At 40.8% G+C, this 25,091-nt stretch overlaps 2 protein-coding genes across 2 annotated transcripts; one reads left to right on the top strand and one right to left on the bottom strand.

The window, feature by feature from the left end:
* Positions 1 to 7,408: 7,408 nt before the first annotated feature.
* Positions 7,409 to 13,141, bottom strand: LOC308284688 (glutathione S-transferase 3, mitochondrial-like). Its single transcript, XM_080725393.1, has 6 exons — positions 13,073 to 13,141; positions 12,265 to 12,391; positions 11,766 to 11,839; positions 10,112 to 10,169; positions 9,802 to 9,874; positions 7,409 to 9,661 (listed from the first exon to the last, which is right to left on the bottom strand). Exons 2-6 carry the CDS (start codon positions 12,379 to 12,381, stop codon positions 9,498 to 9,500), a joined length of 486 nt encoding a protein of 161 aa, XP_080581519.1. The 5' UTR covers positions 12,382 to 12,391; positions 13,073 to 13,141; the 3' UTR covers positions 7,409 to 9,497.
* A 5,884-nt stretch (positions 13,142 to 19,025) lies between these two features.
* LOC308285794 (uncharacterized protein) lies at positions 19,026 to 24,109 on the top strand. The gene is made up of 6 exons (XM_080726674.1): positions 19,026 to 19,242; positions 19,621 to 19,774; positions 20,708 to 20,801; positions 21,324 to 21,399; positions 21,550 to 21,629; positions 22,165 to 24,109. The coding sequence occupies exons 4-6, from the start codon at positions 21,379 to 21,381 to the stop codon at positions 23,075 to 23,077; spliced, it is 1,014 nt and encodes a 337-aa protein (XP_080582800.1). The 5' UTR covers positions 19,026 to 19,242; positions 19,621 to 19,774; positions 20,708 to 20,801; positions 21,324 to 21,378; the 3' UTR covers positions 23,078 to 24,109.
* Positions 24,110 to 25,091: the final 982 nt, after the last annotated feature.

Consider the following 25,091-nt stretch of genomic DNA (forward strand, 5'->3'; position numbering starts at 1 on the left):
TATGTTGTCAATTATAGCCCATATAGTCTACTTTGATTATATTTCAAGAGCTCAGAACGCATAGAGTAGTAGAGTAGGAATAGTTCACCCCGAAATGACTTTTTTCCCCATATTGATTATGCTTATCATCCCATGAGACTTGAGTTCAATAAAAAAAAAAAAAAAAAAAATGTTTTTGTCAAAAACTAAAAAAATATCCATGAATTCAAGTCTCCATATGGGGTGAGTAGCCTAGTCGATAGGTGGGGGTGAACTACTCCTTCAAGCCAAGGTAGCCTAGGGCTAGGCCCTAGATATTACAGGATAATAATACTTCTACCTCTGGAACAAAAGTGTATGAGAGAGGTTAAACTCACTCATGTCTTGAATGTCTACATTTGTTTAGTTTTTTATAATCACATTGATAGAGACTGGAAGCCTACAGTTATTGGCTGTTAAGCTGGCTACATAATTAGGAATTACCTCATAACAGTCTGTCACATGTCTGTCTGTCTGTCTGTCTGTCTGTCTGTCTGTCTGTCTGTCTGTCTGTGTGTGTGTGTGTGTGTGTGTGTGTGTGTGTGTGTGTGTGTGTGTGTGTGTGTGTGTGTGTGTGTGTGTGTGTGTGTGTGTGTGCGTGCGCGCGTGTGTGTGCGTGCACGTGTGTGTGTGCGCGTGTGAAGAATGTGTGTGTGTGTGTGTGGGTCAGGGACGTGCTGGGCCCCTGATTCAGCCCGGGAAAAAGAGTTGGAGAGGCCCTCATTGCACGCTATAGAGAGAGATAGCGCTGCTGCTGCTACTCAAAGATTTGTGACAAAGTGACAAGCCATTGTCGTTTGGAAACCTTGTATGTCCAAAACCGTTTGTTTTGTATTTATCATTTTAAAAATGATTTAAACTAGTGAAAACAGCCGATCTACAAGCACACAACGGAGATACGAGGTTCTGCCCGACAGTAGGGTTGTTCGATGTGGCCTAAAAATAAAATCTCGATTTATTTCTCAGAAAAGTCGATTTTCGATTCCGATTTCGATTTTGATTTTTTGTTAAAAGAATAATACATTGTTTCAACTATGTTGTTTTCATTTAAAAAATGCAAGGACATGATTTTTTTTATTATTGTTTTATTTAAAAAAAATATATATAGCCAAATAGCAAAATCTAATGTGGTGAGCCTTGCCCAGTCTGATGTGCGCTGCACCACGTGCATCAAAGAAATTACACATCAGAGATAAAGTAGTATTAATTTGGTGTCGGACCTTGTCGTCCTGCTTTAGGAGGACCGGGCTGTGCACTTTTTGCCCCGTGCAAGGCTCCAATGAGTAAGAATTACCCTAATTAAAGTGAAAATCGATTTTACGATTTCTTATTTTTTAAATCGTCCAAAGGAAAAAATCCCGATTTCGATTAAAAATCGATTAATCGGAAAACCCTACCCGACAGTGACGATTTACTTTACTGTTGGCCGAGCCCCCAAAATGGAACGAAGGCAGACATTTTATTTTATTTTTTTTCCTAATGGCCGGCCTGGACCGGCCGGGAATGAACCGGCCGCTCGGGAGTTGTCCCGCTTTTCCCAATGGCCAGCACGTCCCTGCTGTGGGTGCTATATTGACCTTGCTCATTTGCTGTGGACAGAAAGAAAATAAGTCATTTTGTCTATACTTGTATCAAATCATATTGTTTCTCTTTTTGCAGTGAAACAGCTTGATATTTAAACATGGCAGATGGATGTGAAAATGCTTTCGACAACGTGTTAAAACATTATTTTGTGAAAATGCAGCAAGGTTATTAAAATCACAATTTTACCAAGTTCACAAAGTATACAGGCCAGCTAGTGGTTTTAACTTTTCATCAACTCTCTGTTACTTGAAGACCAGTAACAGTCAGACTCATAGCAGGCCTGTAGGCCTACTTGTTGAGTTGTGAAACCTTTGAGAAATTTGTGAAAATGCAAGAAAGTGCATGTACGAAATCACAATTTTGCCTTGAGGTCAGCTACTGGATTTAACCTTCAGGGCAGTGCTGGGCCCATGATTCAGCCCGGGGAAAAGAGTTGGAGAGGCCCTCATTGCGCGCTATAAAAAATGGAACGAAGGCCGACATTTTATTTTTTTCCTAATGGCCAGCCTGGACTGGCCGAACCGGCCGTTCGGGAGTTGTCCCGCTTTTCCCAATGGCCAGCACGTCCTGGCCTGAACCCATGTTTGTCAGCTGTTTCACAACTCTACATAGTATAACACTGTTGCTATGATACTGTTCTTCATATGTCAGAGATGATTTTGAATCTTCCAGGACATATCAACATAATGGTGAGCCTCCTAAAGGCTGTGTTTTTTGCTGTTGATAAATGACAATCTCTGGTGGAACAAAACAATGGCAATGTGCTTCATGTTATTTACAGCAGTGGTTCTCAAAGTGAGGCCCAGCTGCCCAGGGACCCCCAGGGGTCCTTGTGGGGTTCCAGGGGGTCCCCAGCAAAATGTGTTAATGTCTGTGAGGTTGCTATTTTCAAAATATCTTGTGAAATGTGAAAAAGTTTTAATATTTTTAAAACAACACAAATCTTTTATGGGGGTCCCTGGCACAAAATATTTTGGTCTGTGGCCAAATACAGCAATTCTATAGCCATATTTCCCTCGTTTTGTGCATGCTTATTCCTGTAATGGAGAGTTTATAATTATGAGTTTATATTACTTTTATAAAGGTCAGAACAGCCCGACAACAACCACACTCACCGCAGTTGACCTTTCAAGTGAGGCCGGAGCCTCGGCGTCCTCAGTCCCTCCAACGGATGCAGCGGAGCTGGAACATGATTCAGACGATCAAAGTTATCAAACCTCGTCCGAATACCAGGACGGAACCACGGCCATATCCATAGTTATCACCAGCAGCCATGTGATAGGCCAATCGCAGACAGATACAGCTGACAGGAATGGGACAACCACAACCACTAGAATGTCTACGGCTGCACATACTGACGACACCGTTAAGACTACTCCATCTGTCTTCTCTCTCTCAGGTAATCAAATGAATCAGATACATATGATTGACTCTTGTTTAGTGGGTAGGACTGCGTTCTAGTGTTTGATCACTTATGATGGATTCCAGCATCATGCAACAGCACACATGCAGCTAAACACACATCTAAATGGAAATGAATAGTCCAAAAGATAATCATTATAAATGTGTTGCAAACAATTCCGATTGTGTTTTCATTTTTCACTTGACATTGATATTGCCCATGATACTGCATGTTCATAAATCCAGAGCATTGACATCTTAAAATAAACTAGCCCACACTGTAAAACACTGCTGTAAAACAGTTTGCAAACAGCTCTCTTCATGCTCAGCGAGATGATGACCAGCAGCATAGCATGAACATAGTCTGGCCTCTTACTGCTCTCTTCAAGCTTGGCATGCAACAGTGTGATTTTGACACTGTAAAATGACTTTGCTGTGGGTATAGAGAGAGAAAGTGTGTTTGTGCATGGCTGCTAGAGGTACGAGGTGTCTGTTAACAAAGCGGATAAATATAACTGGACAGGAATGAAGTACATTTACTTTAGTAGTGCACTTAAGTACTAGCCTGGGATTGCTTCACATTTCTGGCTTTGATCCGGGCGGGAGCGGAAACCACTCTACGTCATGTTGTAGTCCTCAAAGGACTACAATTTGTCCGTAAAGATTAAACCTGGATTCAGTTTTAACCCTAAATAATTCCCCTGCGCTCGAGGACATACTTTTAGGGACTACCTAATAAACCCCTTGATGCGGCGTAGTTTTGCTTTTGGAAAATGAGTTTGGTATATGCATCTTTTAGTCCAACTCATAGCGACTGGATACTACAATAGGCTAGTCGAGCATTTAAATAGGGATTGGGGAAACAAACGGGGGGAACCAAAACAAAGCGACGCCGCTTCTTCTGCTTGTGGTTTCTGAATCGAAAAAAAAATCGTGAATTTTGACACCAAGAATCGATTCTGAATCGAATCGTGGGATACACAAAGATTCGCAGCCCTACTGACAATGCGTTGTTTCGTACTTCCTTCATGTTTGCGTTCTCAGATTCTCCAGCCAGCGCTTCAATGCCACCCGACGTAGAGACATCCACCCCTCCACAGTACATTTCAACCCCACCCAACGTAGAGACATCCACCCCTCTACAGTACATTTCAACCCCACCCGACGTAGAGACATCCACCCCTCTACAGTACATTTCAACCCCACCCAACGTAGAGACATCCACCCCTCTACAGTACATGTCAACCCCTGACAGCAGCAATAAACCAGCGGGTACAGGCCTTCACACCACCTCTGCTCCTCCCTCTTTGATCCCTCCACCACTGGATGTTGCTACACTCCAACCCTCCACGCACGCCAGCAGCACGGAGGCTCCTCCAACCCAGACCAACACGCACCCACCCACCACAAGCCAGCCCTACGCCAGCACGGAGGCTCCTCCAACCCAGACCAACACGCACCCACCCACCACAAGCCAGCCCCAGGCCTCGGCTCCCGCCTACCCCCCTGCTAGCCAACCACGTCAGGAGGTGCCATCTGAGCTCAACGTTGGAGATGAAGGTGACGGATAGTGTTATGTGGGATGGCCCTGCTTGTACACATCAGTAGCTATCAGTGTTGCCAGATGTACGATAATTATCGTATTTGTACGATAATTTGACCCTCTGTACGATGTACGATCAATAATTCCAAAAATGCCCAAATGTACGATAATTTCGGCATATCACCAAAAAAAGCGTGAATTCACTATTTTCCCTGGCTGCTGAACTGGGATCTGCCAGGAAATCAGTCAATCTGACCCTAGATCTGTACTTTAGAGGCATTAAAATCACCGGTTGCATCTTTCCAGACCAGTTTCAGGCTTTTATTTGTGTAAGCTCCAGGAAGTTGCCTGCCTCCACGCAGCATATCTGATGCGTTTTTGTCACGCAGGAGTCTCAAACAAGGTCGTTTCTTACACTAAAGACGCATTTTTGGGTGAAATGACGTTTTTACGCGAGTGATTTCTCTTTTTTGGCTGTGTACGATAGTTTCATGTCAAATACGATAATTCTGAGCCTCCGGTACGATAATTCAACATTTCCCATCTGGTAACACTGGTAGCTATCAACATTTTAGCCACGGGAAGACACTAGAGCAGTGGTCTTCAACATTTTCAGGCCAAGGACCCCTTAGTTGAGAGAGAGATATGAAGCAGGGACCCCCACAACTTTTTCATAGATTCTGTATAGTTTCATCGTTTCACAGCACAATCCTCAGTGTATTTTGGATTCATGTCAATTTGTGTTTTCAGATATTTAACCACTTGAACCGTCAATACTTAAACATAAACATGACCTTTCACTCTGTACTTAGTCTGCTCTTTTCCCACCTAGACCAAAGCTCTTGGCCAAAAATAGCCCATCTACAAGGCAAGCTCACAACGCCTCACAGCTTAGAATATGGATGCTATAGGTTTCAAGTTAACATGAAAAAAGGAGGAAAAAAAAGTTTCTATCACACAAAGATTTGGAGGACCCCCTGTAGAGGACCCCCTAGGGGTCCCTGTTGAAGACCCCTGCACTAGAGTTTAGGATGAAGCAAATGTATGTCAGAAATAGGGTAGGTTTAGGACTATATTACTGCATGTTTAAGCTCATTTACAGATATAGGACATGCATTTAAGAATAGGTTACAGTTAGTAAAACAATGTCTTTATTATAATGATGACATCAATTCTGTAACAGTACATGAGAAACCTTTTTGTTCAACTTACGCACCCACGCCTGTGCCATGTAGACTTCAAGGGGCCCAGGCATCGCCACAGCTCCCCTCTGGACCCCCTCCTGGCTGGGCTGGTGTCAGTGTTTATTGTCACCACTGCCATCATCTCCGTCGTCCTCTTCTTGAAATTCCGGCAACGGACAGACCATCCGGAATTCCATCGACTTCAAGATCTACCCATGGTGAGTTAGAACAGTGATTCTCAACCTTTTCAGGCCGCGACCCCCCAAAAAAACATATTTGAACTGGGGACCCCCCACCCTGACCAGCACTAAGAGTTGAGGCATTACATTTTGTATAACATGATTCTATTGTGAAAATAGCAGATCTACATGCTCACAACGCCTCGCGTTGCGAGGCGTTGTGAGCATGTAGATCGGCTATTTTCACAATTTCTGCCTCTAATATTTGACAATTTGGTCAAAGTTTAATTTGTCATGTTAGAGGCATTCAAAAGTCCTTAAATTGTAATTTTAGAAATGTGTAGATACCCTCTATACACTTAAACTTTATGTTGGTTTGTTTACAGTTAAGTGAGAAAACAATGTTGCACATTAAGTTAATCATCTGGGGACCCCCCAAAATAATTTGGGGACCCCCCTGGGGGTATCGACCCACAGGTTGAGAACCGCTGAGTTAGAACAGCACAATGTCACTAGATTTGAATACATGCAATTTACAGGTATGTGTGATTTGTGGTGATTCTAAACCGTGCTTAATAGTTACACGTCCTTCCTGTTCATGATGCTCTCTAGGATGATTTGCTGGAGGACACGCCACTCTCCAGGTATTCATACTGATGGTGGAGGTGACCGATTCCCTCATGAGAGCATGTGCAAAACAGAAGCAGAGAAAACACCAAACAGCCATCGTGGATCCAGCCTTTGACTGGACGCAGTTATATCCCCGACATGTGCCCTGCTGAGCAGTTCCCTCTTTAGTGCAATGGGAACATTGTTTGCTTGTTTTAGCAGTACCTCTATGGCTGGTAATAGCCATGGCAGTGCACTGCACAGCACTTTCATGTGACATAAATGGTCACATTGCCCCCTAGGGGTGATCAGAGATAGTGAGGATCTAGGTCAGATGACTCCAATAGACAACCTCAGGCTAAGTAATTTATTGTTACTAGATTATTAATAGTGAGATGTACAGTACGGTAATACGGGACAGAGGAAGGATTAGCAGTGACGATCTAATAAAGGTGACTGGAGAGTCTCTAAAATGCTCAAAGCATGATCCCTGAGTTGACCAAATATGAGAGAAGTGCTTTTTTCAAACCAAATTGCCTAAAATTGCAGGTTGTGGTAAAACCAACAGACTGGGACCAATTGACCATATTCACACAGCGGCCATCTTGCCATTTAAGCAAATGAATTGCCACCCTAGTTGCCACCCTATGTAGGTACAGTTTTCAATGCAAATTTCAAACATGGCCGCCAGGTGAATATGGTCAATAGGTCTCTTTTCCAACTATGGTCCTGGGGAGCCAGACTACTAATTTTCAGGAGTCTGATGAAAGCTGGAAGGAACACAAGCTCCCCAGGTCCATCGTTGAGACTGAGAGCCTCTGGCCACGGTCTGAAATCCAAATGTATTTGAATGTAAATCACTAAAGGAAGCCTTCTGTTGTAGTAGAACGTTGTATTTATCAGACAATAATGAGGAATGCAAGTTAATTATTCAAAAGCCATATGCATGAAGAGAATAGACAAATCATTTACAGGGAGATCATCATTCAATGATGTCATTTTAAGCACTCTGTTACTTAAACACCAACTCTAAAATGTAAATATGAAAGGCAAAACGTGGCTCTCTTGGTCCCATTTAATTGCGAGTGACTTGGGACTTGAATGTTTTGTAAATTATCCTTCTGGTGGTTGAAATACATTTTAAGGTCTACTTCATTTGGATGTTATACTTCAGTGGAATGTAGATGAAAATATTGCTATTGCTAATGTAAATTAGATATGCTTATTCTTAAATGTAAAAAAGTGGAAGTTGAATATTTTTTTATAATATTCTTGTTCATGTTCATAAAATAAAATACATCAGAGTACTTTCAAGTATAGTGTGGTCACAATAAGATTGATGTCACCTAAACCTATATTACCTATGGAGTATTTTGCCTTCTGCAGATTTGCTGGAAGCTCTATTCTACTGCTGGTTTTACCTGGTGTTGCTGTCAAGTTTTACCTACAGTCAAGTGCCAACAGTGATTTATGATATGCAGTTTGAAAAGTGGACTGAAGTGAATGTTTTATGGACTTGTTCTTTCTCTTTCTTTTATATAATAAAACATTTTGAAACATTATGTAAACCCTACGGTTTGTGCTCATACAGAGGGAACTTCATACCAGCCACCTTAACAACTAGTGTTTGCTTAGGTGACATGGCATTAGAGCATTTGGGGTCAATGAGAAAACAGGCATATCAATCAATTTGTCTTGGCAAGTACTGTATAGTGCACTTGAAAGACAGATTACAGAGACTAATAAGTAAACCATGCCCTTTACAAATACCATTAAAACATGTTTACCAGCTTAAGCAAACAGCTCCACCTACACATACAGTATGTAGCAAAATATATATAGTGTGAATCACAAACCCAGATTATTTAGAAGAAATAGAATTTAATACTCTATATCATTGTATTCTGTGGAGTAACTTGGCTGTAATGTGTCATAGTTGCACATTTCTCCGTAGCAGTATGTCATCATATGAAAATAACCATATACACATGCCATATACACATGAAGATTCTAATAAACACGAGTACGGTAACACCCTAACTTAGTGCTTTCTCTTATTTTCAGAGGCTTCCTTCGTTTAAGGCAAATATGCTTTAAAAACAAAACAAAACCACCTGTTTGAGTGTACTGTTTGGTCTCTCCCCCTAATACCTTAGTGCACATATCACGTTAAAATGGTTGTATACTGCAGGGGTTTTCAAAGTGGGTGACAGGGCACCCTGGGGTGCCGTGACGGCAGTCCAGGGGTGCCGCGAGATAATTTGATAATATTTGGAATTTATTTGGACACTTGAAAACATATTTAGTATCATTTTAAACTTGAAGTACAAAGTTATTTTCAGTCAATTCTAACGAAAATGGCTATTATCTCAACGTTTTCCTCGCAACATAATCCCTAAAATATCGTCACTGTCGGGTAGAAATCTCGTATCTCCAAGTTTCAAATGTGTACGTCTGTTGGTAAAGTAAAGCCCTGCTTCATCCTACAAGACTGTTGTACAAAACTAGTGAAAACAGCCGATCTACAAGCACATCGCGAGGCGGTGTGTGCTTGTAGATCTGCTGTTTTCACTAGTTTAGTACATTTTATAGATGATAAATACAAAACGAACGGTTTTGGACATAGAAGGTTTCCATCCGAAAACGACGATATGTTATAAATATAAGGTGCTGGGAATGAAAATCATAATGTAAAAAAAAATATTTATGGGGTGCCCTGAGACAAAAAAGTTTAGGAACCCCTGGTATAATGTACCATTTTGGTACAGTGGTATGATGGAACATGTGCAAGCCAGGGGGAAGGTGGTTGAATAAAGAGAGATATTTTGGACTTCTGAAAGAGCTTCTGGGTAATCAAAATCCTGTCGCTACCAATGAGACGACTCCAACCCCTGCCCCAGAAAATATGTAGGGGATGGACAGCAGAGAGAATGAGGGAGACAACGTAATGTCCATATTACGACACGGAGGAGGAGAACCTCACAGGCCAGGTGCTACAGGTAGTGGCTGTCTAGCAGGAAACCCACCGGGGCTAAACGGACGTGGGCACCATCCCAGCAGGTGACGGCCAAAATTGAGGGTTGTCAGCATCAATCCAAAAATGGCAATGTTTCCAAACGCCCCCCGCATCCTTTTCTTGGTATCTGATTGGGACAGGTAAAACATCAGCATTTTTTACTCCACACATATAATGACACATGACTTTGCACTGAAAGCACGCACATTTTCAAAAGGTGCCTGGTGCATTTTGTGCTGCACCACGGCCAGAAATAAAATGTCTTACCTCCTGTGGAATATCCATGTGCATAGACCTCCCTTGATACGATCCATACAACCCCGAGACCACTAGCAAGACGCTGTTACAAACACACACGCACGCACACACACACACACACACACACACACACACACACACACACACACACACACACACACACACACACACACACACACACACACACACACACACACACACACACACACACAAGTACTGATATGTCAAATATCAAATGAAAACACTTAATAATATCACTAACACATTCTTTCACTTACAAGTTTTTTGACATGAAATGAAATGCAAGGAATCAACTCACAGGAGAATGCAAGCCGCCCACCGCCAGACAGAAAAGGTATTGAGGGTACATCTCCAGACTATCAAGAGAAGACAACAGATTAAATGTTAACTTGTCTGACAGCAGTAGCACACAATACACCTCTAAGTGAATCTAACCGCACCTTTGCTGTCGCAGTCCCTGTGGAACGGCATTCCCCTCCCTATCATCGCCATTGAATCCTTAAACCACTTTAAACCCTCTATACCTAGTGAACTAATGCTTAGTTACAGGGATGGCAGTGGCTCAGGAGGTGGAGCGGCCGCTTGGAACCGCAATGTTCCCAGTTCGATCCCGGGGCTCCCCATCAGAGTTACTGTAGTGTCGAAGTGTCCTTGAGCAAGATGCTGAACCCCTAATTGCTCCAGAATCCCAGGTTTACGTTGCATGGTTTCCTCCGCCATTGATGTATGAATTTGTATGTGAATGGGTGAATGTAATTTGCAATCATTGTAAAGCGATTTGGATAAATGCTATATAAAGCGCTGTATACATTCTCTATTTACCATTTAGTTCAGTGGGGGGGGGGGGGGGGGGGGGTGCCCAAAGATCGCAAGGTATTTGCATGTTGGGGATGAATATTTTGCATGTCGTACAAAATAATAACTTGCTTTAGTCCACTGTCTGCCTGTATGTTCAGAAACTTGTCATGTCATACAGACATTATTATCCTGTAACTTAAACTAACTTTTGAGCTAAATAACTCCCACATATAACATCAATGTGAAGTAAGTACAGTAATAACATTGTTTAATGCCGTAATCTGAAGACTTGCCTCCTCAGACTCCCCTTTACCCCGGAGCACGTGCCCTGGCTAGCCTCGACCTTGCAGGCTTATGCAAAGGCTAAAATGTAATTTAGAAAGCATGTTATGTAATATGTACTGTAGACAGGTCATTTGACCTAGCATGCTATAGTGTGTATAGTTACAGATTATTGTAATCAGTATATATCATACTGATGATAGGTTCTTGGTTTAGTAAGTAAGTACTGTATAAAGTAAATTTTATTTTGATATGTTTTTGGGGCTTTTATGCCTTTATTGATAGGACAGTAGACCGACAGGAAATGGGGAGAAAGATGGGGCGTGACACGTAGCAAAGGTAGTCAGGATCGGGAATCGAACCAGCTACACACTGTCAGGCTACACTGAGCCCAATGTGGTATGCGCTAGACCGGTAGGCCCATACATTTTTATTTATATAGCACCTTTTACAGAGAGATCTCACAAAGTGCTTTACATACATTGAAAAAACACAACAAAAACAAAGGTAAGTAAGAAAAAGGCTGTACAGTACTAGGTAATACAGGCATAGAAATATACATTAAAATCATATACCAACAACAAATTAACGCCTGTAAATCTCAAGGCTCGTGGAAGCCTTGAGATTTGGAGCCTAATTGATATTTACCTATGATCCTAGATTATTCTTCTATGCATTTGATATATTACCTTGCTTAGCCTACTGTAAATCACTCTGGATTAAGAGCTCCAGTAGTCTGCTAAATGCCTAAATTGTCAAGTGTAAAACTCACAATTTGCATAGTTGTGAGCTATTTTTGGCATCCTCCCACCCCACACACCTGTCTGTAAAGTACTTTGGTCAACAAGAGGAGTTTCAGTTACTGTACTTACGTGTTTTGGTGAGAGCGTTGGATGCAGTTAAAAATGTATCCTGTGTCAGGGTCATCGCTGTACATCTGAGGCAGCTGTCACACAAAGAACAATATGACTAGTTACCGCATGAAATGGTATGGGTGGCTGTGTTGTTTCTATTCAAACAAAAAGGAAAACCACAGCCCATAAGTTATTTGACAACTTTCTTTGACAAGATTTTTGCTGTTCTCTTTTTTCAAATGATCTAGATTAGCTATTTTTGCTAAAACCATTTTAACTGCTTAGTAAGCAGACCAAGTCACTGTATATCCTACATCATGTGAAGTTTATGACATTTGCATTGTCTTTGAAGAAATGTGACTCAGCATAAACCAAAGCTTTAGCTTGTCTCAGTGAGCTTAGGCTATATAAACTGTTTGAGTTACAAGGCCTGAAAAAGAGGAGAGGATGACTAATTCATTCCATTCTTTATGATCCAAGAAGTCCAACCCCAAATCACTTGACTTAGTTGACTCACATCGACTTTGTACTTCTTGCGGGCTTTTACAACTTTCATTGCCAAGTGTCCAACCATGAACATACTGGCCACGCCCGTTATCACCACAAATCCATACTCCTTAGATAGCGCCACCATTCTGACACACCTGAAACAAGAACATGGCAGGCAAAACAACTGTTTCACGTCGTGAACATGTAGTCAATGAAAGAGATGCATTGGCACTACTAGGACATATGGGCACCTCGCTGTAAAATTGGCTATTTTGTCAAAAAGAAAAAAAAAGAAAAGATATATTTGAAAAATGGTCTCTGTAAAGTAACCTAATTATAGACCTACATGATGTGAACAGGCACACACATGATTTTGTAGCAATTATAGCAATTGTAGAACTATTAGACCTTAATTGTCGAATGTTTAAAAATGTTCTAATCATGTATTAGGCTACTTTACATTAAACCATCCTGGGAGAAAGATAGCCCATTTAACACTGAGGTAAACAATAAACTTAAAAAATAATAATTTCTTCAAAGAATAGACCTACACATATTGCAACATAGCCCCATATAGAACCTCACATAATGCAATGAATTACATGGTCACGAATCACACATTTAAACGTAGCCTATGGCTATGACCTGTATACAGCAAAACTAATAGTCTGCAACACACTAAAGTAGCAAAACTGCAAAACGTTAGAAGACAAACAACGATGCATCAAAAAGTTTGGTCCGTGCAGTCGAGAATTACAGTAAAAGTGCTACATCACAGTGGTGCATTTGTGGAGAAATGCAAGCAATGTATCTTTTATTTCAAACACGAAACTTACCTGTTTTAGTGAACAATGCTAAACGAAAGTATTCGACTTGTTTCCACTGTCCTTAAATGACCGACCTGCGGAGTGCGGACGTGCGACGCCGCTATATATTATAAACAGTCTGAGGGCGTGGCCAATGTGGGCTGTATTTCACTACGATGTGACTGGGAATAAATCGCTCTGAAGATTACATTATCCTGTCTAGAGCGGATACGGAAAATGGCTTTGCAAGTGCATGCATGTGTGCGTTGAAATGATCGGATACGGTGTCAGCGGGCCTCATGCATCAGCACCCGGAACTAGCGGAAAGCAAACTGACGCCCAACCCAAGGCAAAGCTCAAGACCTCTGACTTTGGATAGGAGTGTGGAGGGCAGCGATTCTATGCCCATATGATGGTGCCCAGGGGCTACAGGCTACTGATGAACAGATGTGTTATCTTAATGTTCTTTTTTCTTTTGCTCTTTTGTGCAGTTTCTGTGTTTTTATCTCTTCATACAGCTGCCCCTTTTGTGGTACTTTTGTGGTATTGTGCTGTTTTGTTCTTATTGAACTTTTAAATCTGTAATTTTATTAACTTTTCCAATAAGGGAAGGATTCCAAATAAGCCTGATGGCTTCTTCCTTTCCTCGCACTGTATTTTGTTCCCATGTATATGTAATGTTACATGTTTTATATGATGTGCTAATAAACTAAACTAAAACTAAAGATCAGAGGTGGAAAAGGTAATCATATTTTGTACTTAAGTAAAAGCATCAATACTGCACTGTGTATGTACTCCGTTTACAAGTAAATGTCCAGGATTCAAAATGTACTTGAGTAAAAGTATGAAAGTATTTGCATCATGCACTTAAAGTACAAAAAGTAAAAGTACTAAATGTTTGAAAATAGCAGATCTACAAGCTCACAACGTGTCGCATCGCGCCACGTTGTGAGCTTGTAGAGCTGCTATTTTCAAATAGCCAAGGTATAAAATAGGGCTAAAGTGGGTCAATGTCTGTTTTATATAGGCTAATATTATAATTTACACCTGCAAAGTAACTAAAGTTTTCAAATAAATGTAGTGGAGTAAAAGTACAGTGTTTTAATCCAAGATGTAGAGTAGAAGTAAAAGTATTGGAAATACTCAAGTAAAGTACAAATACCTCAAAATTGTACTTAATTATGGTACTTAAAGTTGTACCATGTAACTTTTTTTATAAAACAAATCTTAAAATTGTCCTAACTGTTAAATCGCTAAAGTTTTAGAACACCCACTCCGTGAATTTCAGCCTGTAAAGCCTTCTCTATATATGTAAACTGCGATCCTTGCCGTGGACCGGATCTCGCGCCAAAATTGCGTCATCACACTACCGGCCAATCACAGCGAGGGTTATACAACTGCCGGCCAATCACAGCGCATCTTGAAGTGGGGTCGCTATGGCAGCCATATTTGTTGTCGCCCGTTTGTACCATCCCTTCTCTAGGTAATTTCGCCTACCAGGCAGGGTGAAGGAGTCCGTATCTCTGGAATTACTGAACGCACAGGAACAAGGGACCCCTCAAAAGATAGATCTCAGCGAGGTGGAGGCAGACGCGGGGGTCTAAAGGTACGAAAAACGGCCGAAAGACGCGGACGCGACCGCGGTTTGCTATAGGGCTAATGACCACTAGTTGGGCATCTTACACAGTATAGCTTTAAGTAAATGTAGGGCCTACTTAGTTACTTTACACCACTGCTACTGATGACTACCCGGATCGGGGACTACATGGATCTATGGGCATAAAAGGGACACAGGCAGACAGATACCTAATCTCCACATATGGGCATAAAAGGGACACAGGCAGACAGATACAGAGATCTAATCTTCACATATGGGCATAAAAGGGACACAGACAGACATAGGCCCCATTCAGTTAATTACAAAGGGCCCAAAGCTGAGCTGTCCATGGTGCTGAAATGAAAATGTAGTCAATATAGCTACCATTAAAGAGGAGTGCACTGCACATCATTTGTGTCTCGTCTAGGACACACGAATATGTTAAGTGTCAAACAAGGCATATAAAAGTGTCAATTATTTCACACATAAGTCCAGGTGGAAACACATTTTGTCAAAATGCTATAGCAGCAATCAGAGACCCGGCCATACATCTCCTTTCCACAAAAACAATTAGGCTACACATTTCTCTAAATACTGGTTTTATTCGCTAGTGCCCTCTATCTCCCTACATAGGAATTAAAGTGAAAACTGGTGCTATATCACAGCTACCAAATGTGTCGCCAAAATACCTTCTAAAAGCAAAACAAGTTTGCTCACGTAAGTATTCATGGTCCATGTCTTGTGGACTTCTAACATTGATTGATTGATTGATTGATTGATTGATTGATTGATTGATTGATTGATTGATTGATTGATTGGATACTTTATTAATAGTTTACAAATAGTAGCCTACGATTTAGGATTATACAACGCTAAAAGGATAACACAAAAGCCCTTAAAGGCTCGTTTGTCGTTTCCATTGTGGTCCCACTCCCAAGTTGTTTTTAAACGCAAAGAAATCCAAGTTCCGTTTGTTCCCAATAGGTCCCCAGTTATTGTCTTTTATACAGTTACAGTAGCTAGCCACGGCACTCCCCTGCTATGAGGAAATGGGAGTAGACGCACACACTTCCCAGTAACTTCCAATGAATTGGGCTTTCGCTCTGACGCTCTCTCTCTCTCTCTCTCTCTCTCACACACACACACACACACACACACACACACACACACACACACACACACACACGCGCGCGCGCGCGCACGCACACACACACACACACACACACACACACACACGCAACACTTATGAAGACTTCATTTCCCGTAACTTTGACTTCGTGGAACAACAAACCAGGGTGGATTGGATTCAGAACATGGGATTTCACACAGCAGCAGCGGATATTCATGACATTACAGTAGGCCTATATTGACGCTGTAAATAATAGCCCTATAATAGCCCTAGGCCTATAGCTTATTCGTTTTTATCTCTCTCGGATGAATCCATAATAAAGTTTCAGACATGTTCCGGCTGTGGTGTCTTCGTGGAGGGATGTCATTTATCCTTCATTTTATGATCATTCAACTTGGGATCATGACGTCTTCTGGTAAGCAGTGGTCAGTATGCCTAGGGGGCTATATGTCACATTGAGATGAATGTTAATGAATAATCTATTGGTTGTCCTTTTCTGATTGATGTTCGTTTCATTTAGGAGCTGAAAGTGAAACAGTCCGACATTTCGACTGTTACAACGACTATTACAGGATGTTTTGTCAGTTTAGACCTTCAATTGACCACCCAAACTGTTCAGAATACACCATGGACATGACAGGCGCTGATGAGTGAGTATCAATATATTTTAATTGCTGCAAACAGAAAGAGAAAGCCTATTTGAAATCAGTTTGATTTAGGCTGTCTCTTTCTGTTAGCAGCAACACTTGCAACTCAAGTAAAGTAGGCTACAAATACTTTAAAAGTGCATACTTACTGTACAGTACTTTGGTAAATGTAGTTACTACTTTACAGTACAGTAAATGTGATAGTCCTAGTTCACCCCAAATTACTTTCTTCTATGAATTACTCATGACATGGAGACTTAGTTCAATAATATATACCGGTATATATATATATATTTTTTTTTTTTCTTTTCTTTTTTTTGTAAGACAATAATTTGATTACAATAAATGTACCCCCATTAATTCTGCATTTGGGTCCCCATCCAGAATCAATGGGGGTAAATTGACTAAAATCACATTTCTGACAAATACAAACTCAAGTCTCAATGGCGTGAAAAACGTCATTTTGGGGGTGAACTAATCCTTCAAGCACACTTTTGATATATTTGTACTTTACTTGAGTATTTCCAATTTCCAATGCTTTTCTACTCCACTACTCCACTACAACTTGGATCCAAATATTGTACTTTTACTCCACTTCATTTATTTGAAAACTTGTTACTTTGTAGATTTAGTTCATTATTACAAAAGCTACATTAACAACTTCAGCCATGAATACATTGTACATTTATAAAATAGCTTGTAGACCTGCTATTTTAAAACGTTTGTAGCATTTGAGAACTTGAAACGGGACATTCTGCACCATGAGTACTTACTACTTTTGCACTTTAAGTATATTTTGATACCATATACGTAACGAAGTAAAGAAATGTAGTACTTTTTCCACCACTGTTTGAAATAATACTTTTGAAATCATGTTATTGATTGGCATTCATTAACGTGATTTTGAAATAATGTTCAATGAATTTGAAATGGTGTAATAATGAAACCCAATGAATAATGCTCTGCTTGTGTCACTCACAGCAGAAAACCTTGCAATTTCCAGTATAAAGAGGGTTCCGTTTCTGAATGCAAATGCTCTTTTGAAATGATCCTCGTCTTCGATACGAAACACAACGCAACGCTCCTGAGAGGTGGCCAACAGCTGGATTCCATAGAGGTGGACATCACACAGACCTGTGAGTTGAATTTCACACTAGACCGGTAGTTCTTAAACTTTGAAATTTGAAGGTCTCCCCTTAACTTTGACTGTGTACAAATGGAACCAAATGGACATTTTGGTTTCATTTGTACACTGTCAAAGCTACAGACTTGTAAGGGTCAATTTAGACCCCCATAAAGGAACCTAGAGGGTCCCTGAAATCCACTTTGAGAACCACTGCACTAGACACTACACAGAGTCTATGTAAAAATCCTCCCTACATTTACATGGAGATAATGATATGATAAGAGAACTGTGGAAGCAGTGTTGTATACTGTACTCCCAACTGACAGAGAATGTGACATGTTCTTGTTAATAGTTTGCATAATACAATTGGTTCTGGTTCATTGTGCAGAGCAAATAAGCATGCCTCACTTTAATTTCAATACATTGTTAGCTGAGCACTTAAAGTCTTTAAAGGGTGCGTACAGTAAGTGATATGCATTTGTTTTAAAAATAAATCAAGACTTTATTGTTAAAAGTGAATTGCCCTATATTCTAATTGTAGTCATTGCCAGTATGGGTTGTTTGTTCAGTAACAGGGGTCTGCACAGACAAAAGCTCTCAGGACTATCCACTCCAACACCCCACAATCACCCCAAAATGGCAAAGTAGCCTATAAACAGAAACATACGCATGCAAAGCTGATCTGTATACTTTCAATGCAAAGGTATATACAAATACGTACATCCACATTGGAGAACTAATTTCCATACTTATGTCAAGTAGAATCCACAAGAATTATTAGAAGCAAGAGCAGGGTGTTTTGAAGGTTAAACCGCTTTAACCAGGCCACAGCTTTCTGTTGAAAAGGTTCTTTAGTATCACCATTAATTAATTAAGATAAATGTCTGCCTTTAACTTCAACAGTAATTTTGCCATTTTCTCTTTTGTTTCATCACTTCCCATTAAATGTGTTGTTATCTCTACTGATTGCATAACAGGCTCTGTGCGTAGCTGTAGTCACATGTTCTCTCTTGTCTGAAGATTGCACCAGTTTCTTGTTCCAGTTCATTTTCTCTCAGCTTCGTTTGACTGTCTCAGCAGCAGATGTGAACGTGTCATGTTTTTCCGGTTCTATCTATCAATCTATCTATCTATCTATCTATCTATCTATCTATCTATCTATCTATCTATACCCGTATATATATATATATATACTGTATATATATATATATATATATATATATATATATATACACACACACACACACACACACACACACACACACACACACACACACACACACACACACACACACATATATATATATATATATATACACACACACTACGATAACTACTGAACTATTGAAGCCCTATTTGAACAAAATAGGAACACCAATTTGAAAGTGGTAAAGTAATCCTGGCTTCTGTTTGAGAGACTTGACGTATTACGTTATAAATATCAAATATGTAATAATCTTAACTTCTCGGGTGAATTATGTTTCAGAATACATTTTGAACTCATCTTTATTGTAGCTCACACACATCTTGTACATATTTCCATTCTCCACAGTAAAGCCCAAACCCCCAACTATAACATCAGTGCGCAAAACAGGGATTGGGAATATTGAGATCACATGGAAAAAAAACTACAAAGACTGGTCCCCTTCAATCGAAGATAGTTTAACTACTTTGGTGATCTATCGCAAGAAAGGAAGCAAGGTATGGTCAACATCATACTAACCTTATAGACTTCCACTAGTTCTGTGATTCCCAAACTGTGGGCTAGCTTGTGAGGATATATCAAATAATAAAACAGATTTTAATGATATAGTTCTCACTGTGATAAAGATAAATAGAAACTTAAAGTATACTTACTACGGTATGTTAGTTCCATTGATCCATGGACTTACTTAGCTCTGGTCCATAGCGTTGGGGGAGAACTCTACTAACGCTATATGGACCAGAGCTGGGACTTAACTTTGTTAGTTCCATCGTTTGATTCATCATTAAAATAAACATGCTCTGAAAATGCACGTGGCCCACCCATCTGACCACTTGTTGTCACAATCTTACAACACTACCATTTGTTTGTATTAGATCTCTACAAATGAGACAGTCTCGTCTTCATCATCTTTGGAAATTCTTGGGAAAAACCTGGAACCAAACACAGACTATGTGGTCAGAGTCCAGAGCTTCCTGGACTGGAACGGACGGTACAGTGACAGCAGCGATGAGTCGCTGTTCACAACTCGTAAGTACCTGCAGTCAGTAGGCCTGCAACTATTCATTATTTATGTAGTGATTACCGTATAGTCCAGGCGTTTCGGGCAGTATTTTGATGTAATCGTGCACTTTATGAAAGAAGCATGAAATTTGGTACACAGTTAGAACATGCCATATGGAACATTTTTGGCTATAGGGGCATCGCAGATTTGTCTTGGGAAACTTGTTGGAGCCAATTAAAGTTGGGCTCTCATAGACTTTACTATAGAGTAAAATAATACAAAAAATACATATGCTTTAAGTAGCATGTAAGGGGTCAAACTATGTGTTTTGGGGGATTCTGAATCCAATGCAAACATTTGTTAATAATAAATCTATGGTTTAGTGATGAGTCATCACTTTTCAAAGTTTAGTGGCGTCCGTTTCTCGGAAAGGAATGTTTTTCGTGCAAAACAAATGCTTGCATTGGATTCAGAATCCCGAATAACACCTAGTTTGACCCCTCACATGCTACTTAAAGTAAAGCATATTTATTTTTTGTATTTATTTAACTCTATAGTAAAGTCTATGAGAGCAACTTTGATTGGCTCCCACAAGTTTCCCAAGACAAATCTGTGATGCCCTTATAGCCAAAAATGTTCCATATGGCATGTTCTAACTGTGTGCCAAATTTCATGCTTCTTTCATAAAGTGCACGATTTTTGCCTGAAACGCTCTGACTAGTAGTGGCATAGTCTATCGATATCTGGGTTTATAGATGAAGAACATTGCGTTTTGACCCACCGTGGCGTGTACAATGAGCTGGCTCTGGTGGCTTGTTAAGCCATTTCCTGTCATTGTCCGTGGTCTGTTTTCAAATAAAGAATACAGGTCCTAAAACAAAGTGAAAACAAAAACCCAGAGGAGCCATGAATGGCTCTGTTTTAGTGTAGTCCTGATATTGTTCTTCTGTATTTCACAGCCCCTTCATATGACAAGCTCCTGGTGGTGCTCATTATCAGCCTTTGCATTGCTGTGGTTATTGTGATCAGCATCGTTTTTGGCTGTTATGCCAGGTAAGTCATTCTGTCAATTGTTTTATAGTGGGTATAATCCACATACTGTCACTGTTAACACGTATAGTTGTATACTGTAGTGTGATGTTTTAGTGCTGCTAAACCTGGGCTAGGGCTGTCACGATCATGACATATATTGTCATACATATAATTGTGATTTAATTGTGTTTTTGACAATGGAACATATGAATACATTTCGTATTACATCTCTGTTTGCCTGTGCAACAGAAACTGCACAGGACCGATATGACAAATAACTGATTAAAAGAAAAATCGCTGCATTGTGAGCTTGTCTATTTCCGATATGTTTGGAATATGTTTGAACATTTATGAACATTGTTCAATATGGAAACGATTATTATGAGTATGCTAAAATAATTGTGAATATTTAAAAACCTGTATAATATTTAACCTTCACATGTTGCTTCACTACTGGTGATGAGATGAGATTAATTAGATGGTGGAAAGATGTGACGCTTTGATTCTATGATTATTTTTGATAATAATATTCACTGATTGTAGGTTCAAAGAAAGGTATTGGGACAGCATTCCCAAATGTCAGGCCAAATTGTTGGCCATGGGTCCATTAGAGCAGAGGGTGAGTCTTTATGTGTGCAGTCTGTGATTGTATGATGTGAAGTACTTTGTACTTTTGAAGTACATTGTGCAATAATGTAAATAATACAATAATTTTTAAACCAAAGATTTGATGAATGAATATGTATTTTTATGCTCCACCTTAATACAGTTACTAAAGCCTCCACCACCCATCTTGTCCTCGGTCTATGTTGACTCCACGGTAAAGGATCCAGATGAAGACAAACAATGGTTAGTATACTGTTTAACAGGTGTATCAATAAGACAACCAGTTAGTACTGTGACTTAACCACTCGTAATGGTTTAACCATTACGACCTGAGGCTGATTTTACCAATGACATCTAAATCAGTCGTTCTCAAATCTTTTTCGTAACCAGTCACTTTCAAAAAGTAGTACTGTATCAGTGTGACTACAAATGTATGACATGTGATTAACCACACAATACCTACCGGTATACCTCGTTATATGTGAAGATAGACGATCGACAAGCTCACAAGCCATCGTTGAGAGGGTCAGCGTTGTGGGCTTTGTAGATTGGCTATTTTCGCGGAATGTTCACCTACCCGGAACCAGAGCCCCTGGTTGTCCCAGGTTCGATTCCAGGCCAGGCCAGCAATGTCGATATGTGTCCCTGAGCAAGACTCTTAACTCCTAATTGCTCACACGCTCCTTGTGGTCAGCGAATCAGCTGGGAATTTCCCTTGCGGGAGGAGTAGGTAACTATTATTATTATTGTGACTAATGTTCCATTTCATTTCATTCAGGTCTGGAATCTCGTTGACGGACACCAGTGAGGGGAACTACGGGGAGAGCTGTGGAACCACCGCAGATTCGTCCTTGGGTTATGCCAAAACGTTCTCTGAGAATGTCAACATTGTCAACATTGCCAATGTTCAAGCAGCCGTGCGCCAAGCCCTCCCCAACCTCATCCTGCCGCCATCATCATCAATGACTGGCTCATCGAGTTACGACAACCAGACTTACGCCATTCTCCTTCCTGGCTGTCAAAATGAGTCGATCTGCAGCAGCGATGAGATCCAGATGCAACCAGAAATATCTTGTGGTCCTGTCTGCCAGCTTAGGGAAGGGGACATTTCAGTCAACACCTGTCCTGATCCAAAGACACCATTTGGTCTGATTACCAGGCAACATGGCCTCAATTTACAGCTGGGCCCATCGTCTCCCATGCAGACAGACCTTTCATATCAGCCATGCAACGTACATTCTGGGAGTATTTCATCATCAGAAAATGGCAGTTTGACCTCGAGCTCAAGTGACAGCGACGCGCCTGTGTCTCCTGATGTCTCTCCGGGTGCAGAGTCTGGCTACGAGAGCTTCAGTGAGGCAGTCAGAGGTGCAGGTCACAGAACGCCTGAGAAAACAACATGCATGAACCGTGAGGAGACGCAGGTGTGTGGTGGCCGTCTCCTGAGCTTTCCACCAGTTGACATGGACTATCAAGCCTGTCCAAGTCCTGTGACGCAACCTGATATGTTGTTTGGGGGACAGAGTAGTGCTGCTGACCCAGGTGACCTTTTGGACAGAGTTTCAAAGGAATTCCACAATGTGTTCCCGATGTCACTGGGGTCAGAGCCTCCTGAACTCGAAATGCCCCGTTATCTGCCCACTGACCAGTGGAAGTCAATAGTCACTGACAATTGTTATCACAGTGTTTAACTTTACTGGGAATTATTTCAATCATTCTACTGCGAGAGAGCGAGGCAACAAGGTGCTCACCAGAGACATACTAGTAAGGTTAAAATGGTAAAAGGCGCTCCTGGGTCAGACAGGATAAACATCAGACAGGAAATGGGAGATCTGGGCACTCAAAGTTAAAAGAGAGAACAGTCTTTATTTAAGACCTGAAACAGCCTTCATCAGGGCTGATTTGAATGCATTCTATTGCAATGTGCAGTGTGTGCAGTTTTGCAATAGAGAGGAGTATGCACATAGGAAACATATGGACATCCTCTACACGCAAGCTTTCTCAAAATGTTACAGTGTAGTTTTTTGCTATTTTACCTTAACACATTTAACCCATTAAACTAAACCAATGTTGAAAGCTTGATTGTGTCAAATTTGCAGGGGCGTTGTTACAAACTTTCACCACTAGATGTCACAATGTACTCACAAAATAACTGAATGCCCAACCTGAAAAACAGATGTGAGGATTGAGACTATCTCCTGTCAGTGATGCTGAATGTAACGTGAATACATTGGGTTGGCTTTATTTATGCTTCCATTACCTTTGTTACACGAGGAGTACTACAGAACTTGTTCATTTAACAGCGTTTTGTGTCAATGACCATCCAATAGGCTATTCTCTCTCTCTCTCTCTCTCTCTCTCTCTCTCTCTCTCTCTCTCTCTCTCTCTCTCTCTCTCTCTCAGTCGGATTGCCAGTGGCACATCTGTCCACCTCCTCCATCTCACTGTGTCTGAATCAGCACTTCAACACCTACACAGAGAACCAGGAATAGATTCCCCACTCATACAGAGAAGTAGTGGAATGAAGAACAACGTTACACTGAACACCCATCCCATAATAACAACAGAATCCTAGGCTACACTGGTTGTAGTGGGACAGTTACAGCCCACGATGGGATCATGAGAAAGTAGTCTGCCCATTTATCAGCTTCATTTTTAGTGTTCCAGTTCTGTATGCTAATTTCTTTGTGTCATCACTTCCAATTTCACTTGTATAATCTGTATGTGTAAACTGGCTTCTTTATTGGTAAAATTGGTATCCTGACCTGAACATGCATTTTCAGTTTAATAAAGACTACTACTTAGACTACTTTAACCAAGGAAAATCACTTATTTACTAAGCCTAAATTTTACTTTTTTCTTATAGTTTACTTTAACTTTTAGAGTTAAACTATAACTAAACTCTCACCCGCATGTTATAGGCCAATACTGTAGGTTCATAGTTACCATAGCCATCTGTACCTATAGGTCTATCAATCCGATTCCTGAGTTCACAGGTAACCTACAGTACAGTACCTATCGCAACAGTTCACACATCTTGCTTCTGTGTTTGTGTGTAATCTGTGGGAAGTATGTGTCTCTGATGTCTTGGTATAGTGGGCATGCAGGTCATTAGAAAGTGTAGCTCTGTTTCTACCACATTCTGTCTTCCCTTGGGAGCATCGGGCCTGTGGCGGCCCTTCTCTATTGCAATGCTGTGTTCGCTGAGTCTGTACCTTGTCAAGGCTTTCCTAAGTTTTGGGTTGTTTACTGTGTTCAGATATTCTGCCAATGTATTCTCTTTTTAGTGCTAGATAGGATTCAAATTTACTTTGGTTTTGGGTTGTCTCTTTGCATGATGTCAGGTAACTTTCTTTTTGTTTTCTTATTGTCATGGTCCAAAGTGTTTTCCGTCTGGTAGTTGTGCATGCGTTTGTGCACAGAGTTCCTGGTTTTCACTAAGGTTGACCCAACAGAGTTGTGTGCACGACGTCGAGTCAGTCGAACAGGCCACATCTGACCACGCCCATACAGAATATCTGGAGATCCGGTTGTCCACAACTGCCAATCCGATCGCTGTGCCCAATGCCCATATATGGTCATGTGCATATGGAACATTATCGACTTGCATAACAGCGTGAGGCATGCATTCCCATCTTGCATTGTTCCCGACCAGCATCGCTGATCTGACCGATATGCCCATATATAGGCATATGGAGATCCGGT

This window comes from Nannobrachium achirus, assembly GCF_963921795.1.
Source record: "Nannobrachium achirus genome assembly, chromosome: 5".
NCBI lineage: Eukaryota > Metazoa > Chordata > Actinopteri > Myctophiformes > Myctophidae > Nannobrachium > Nannobrachium achirus.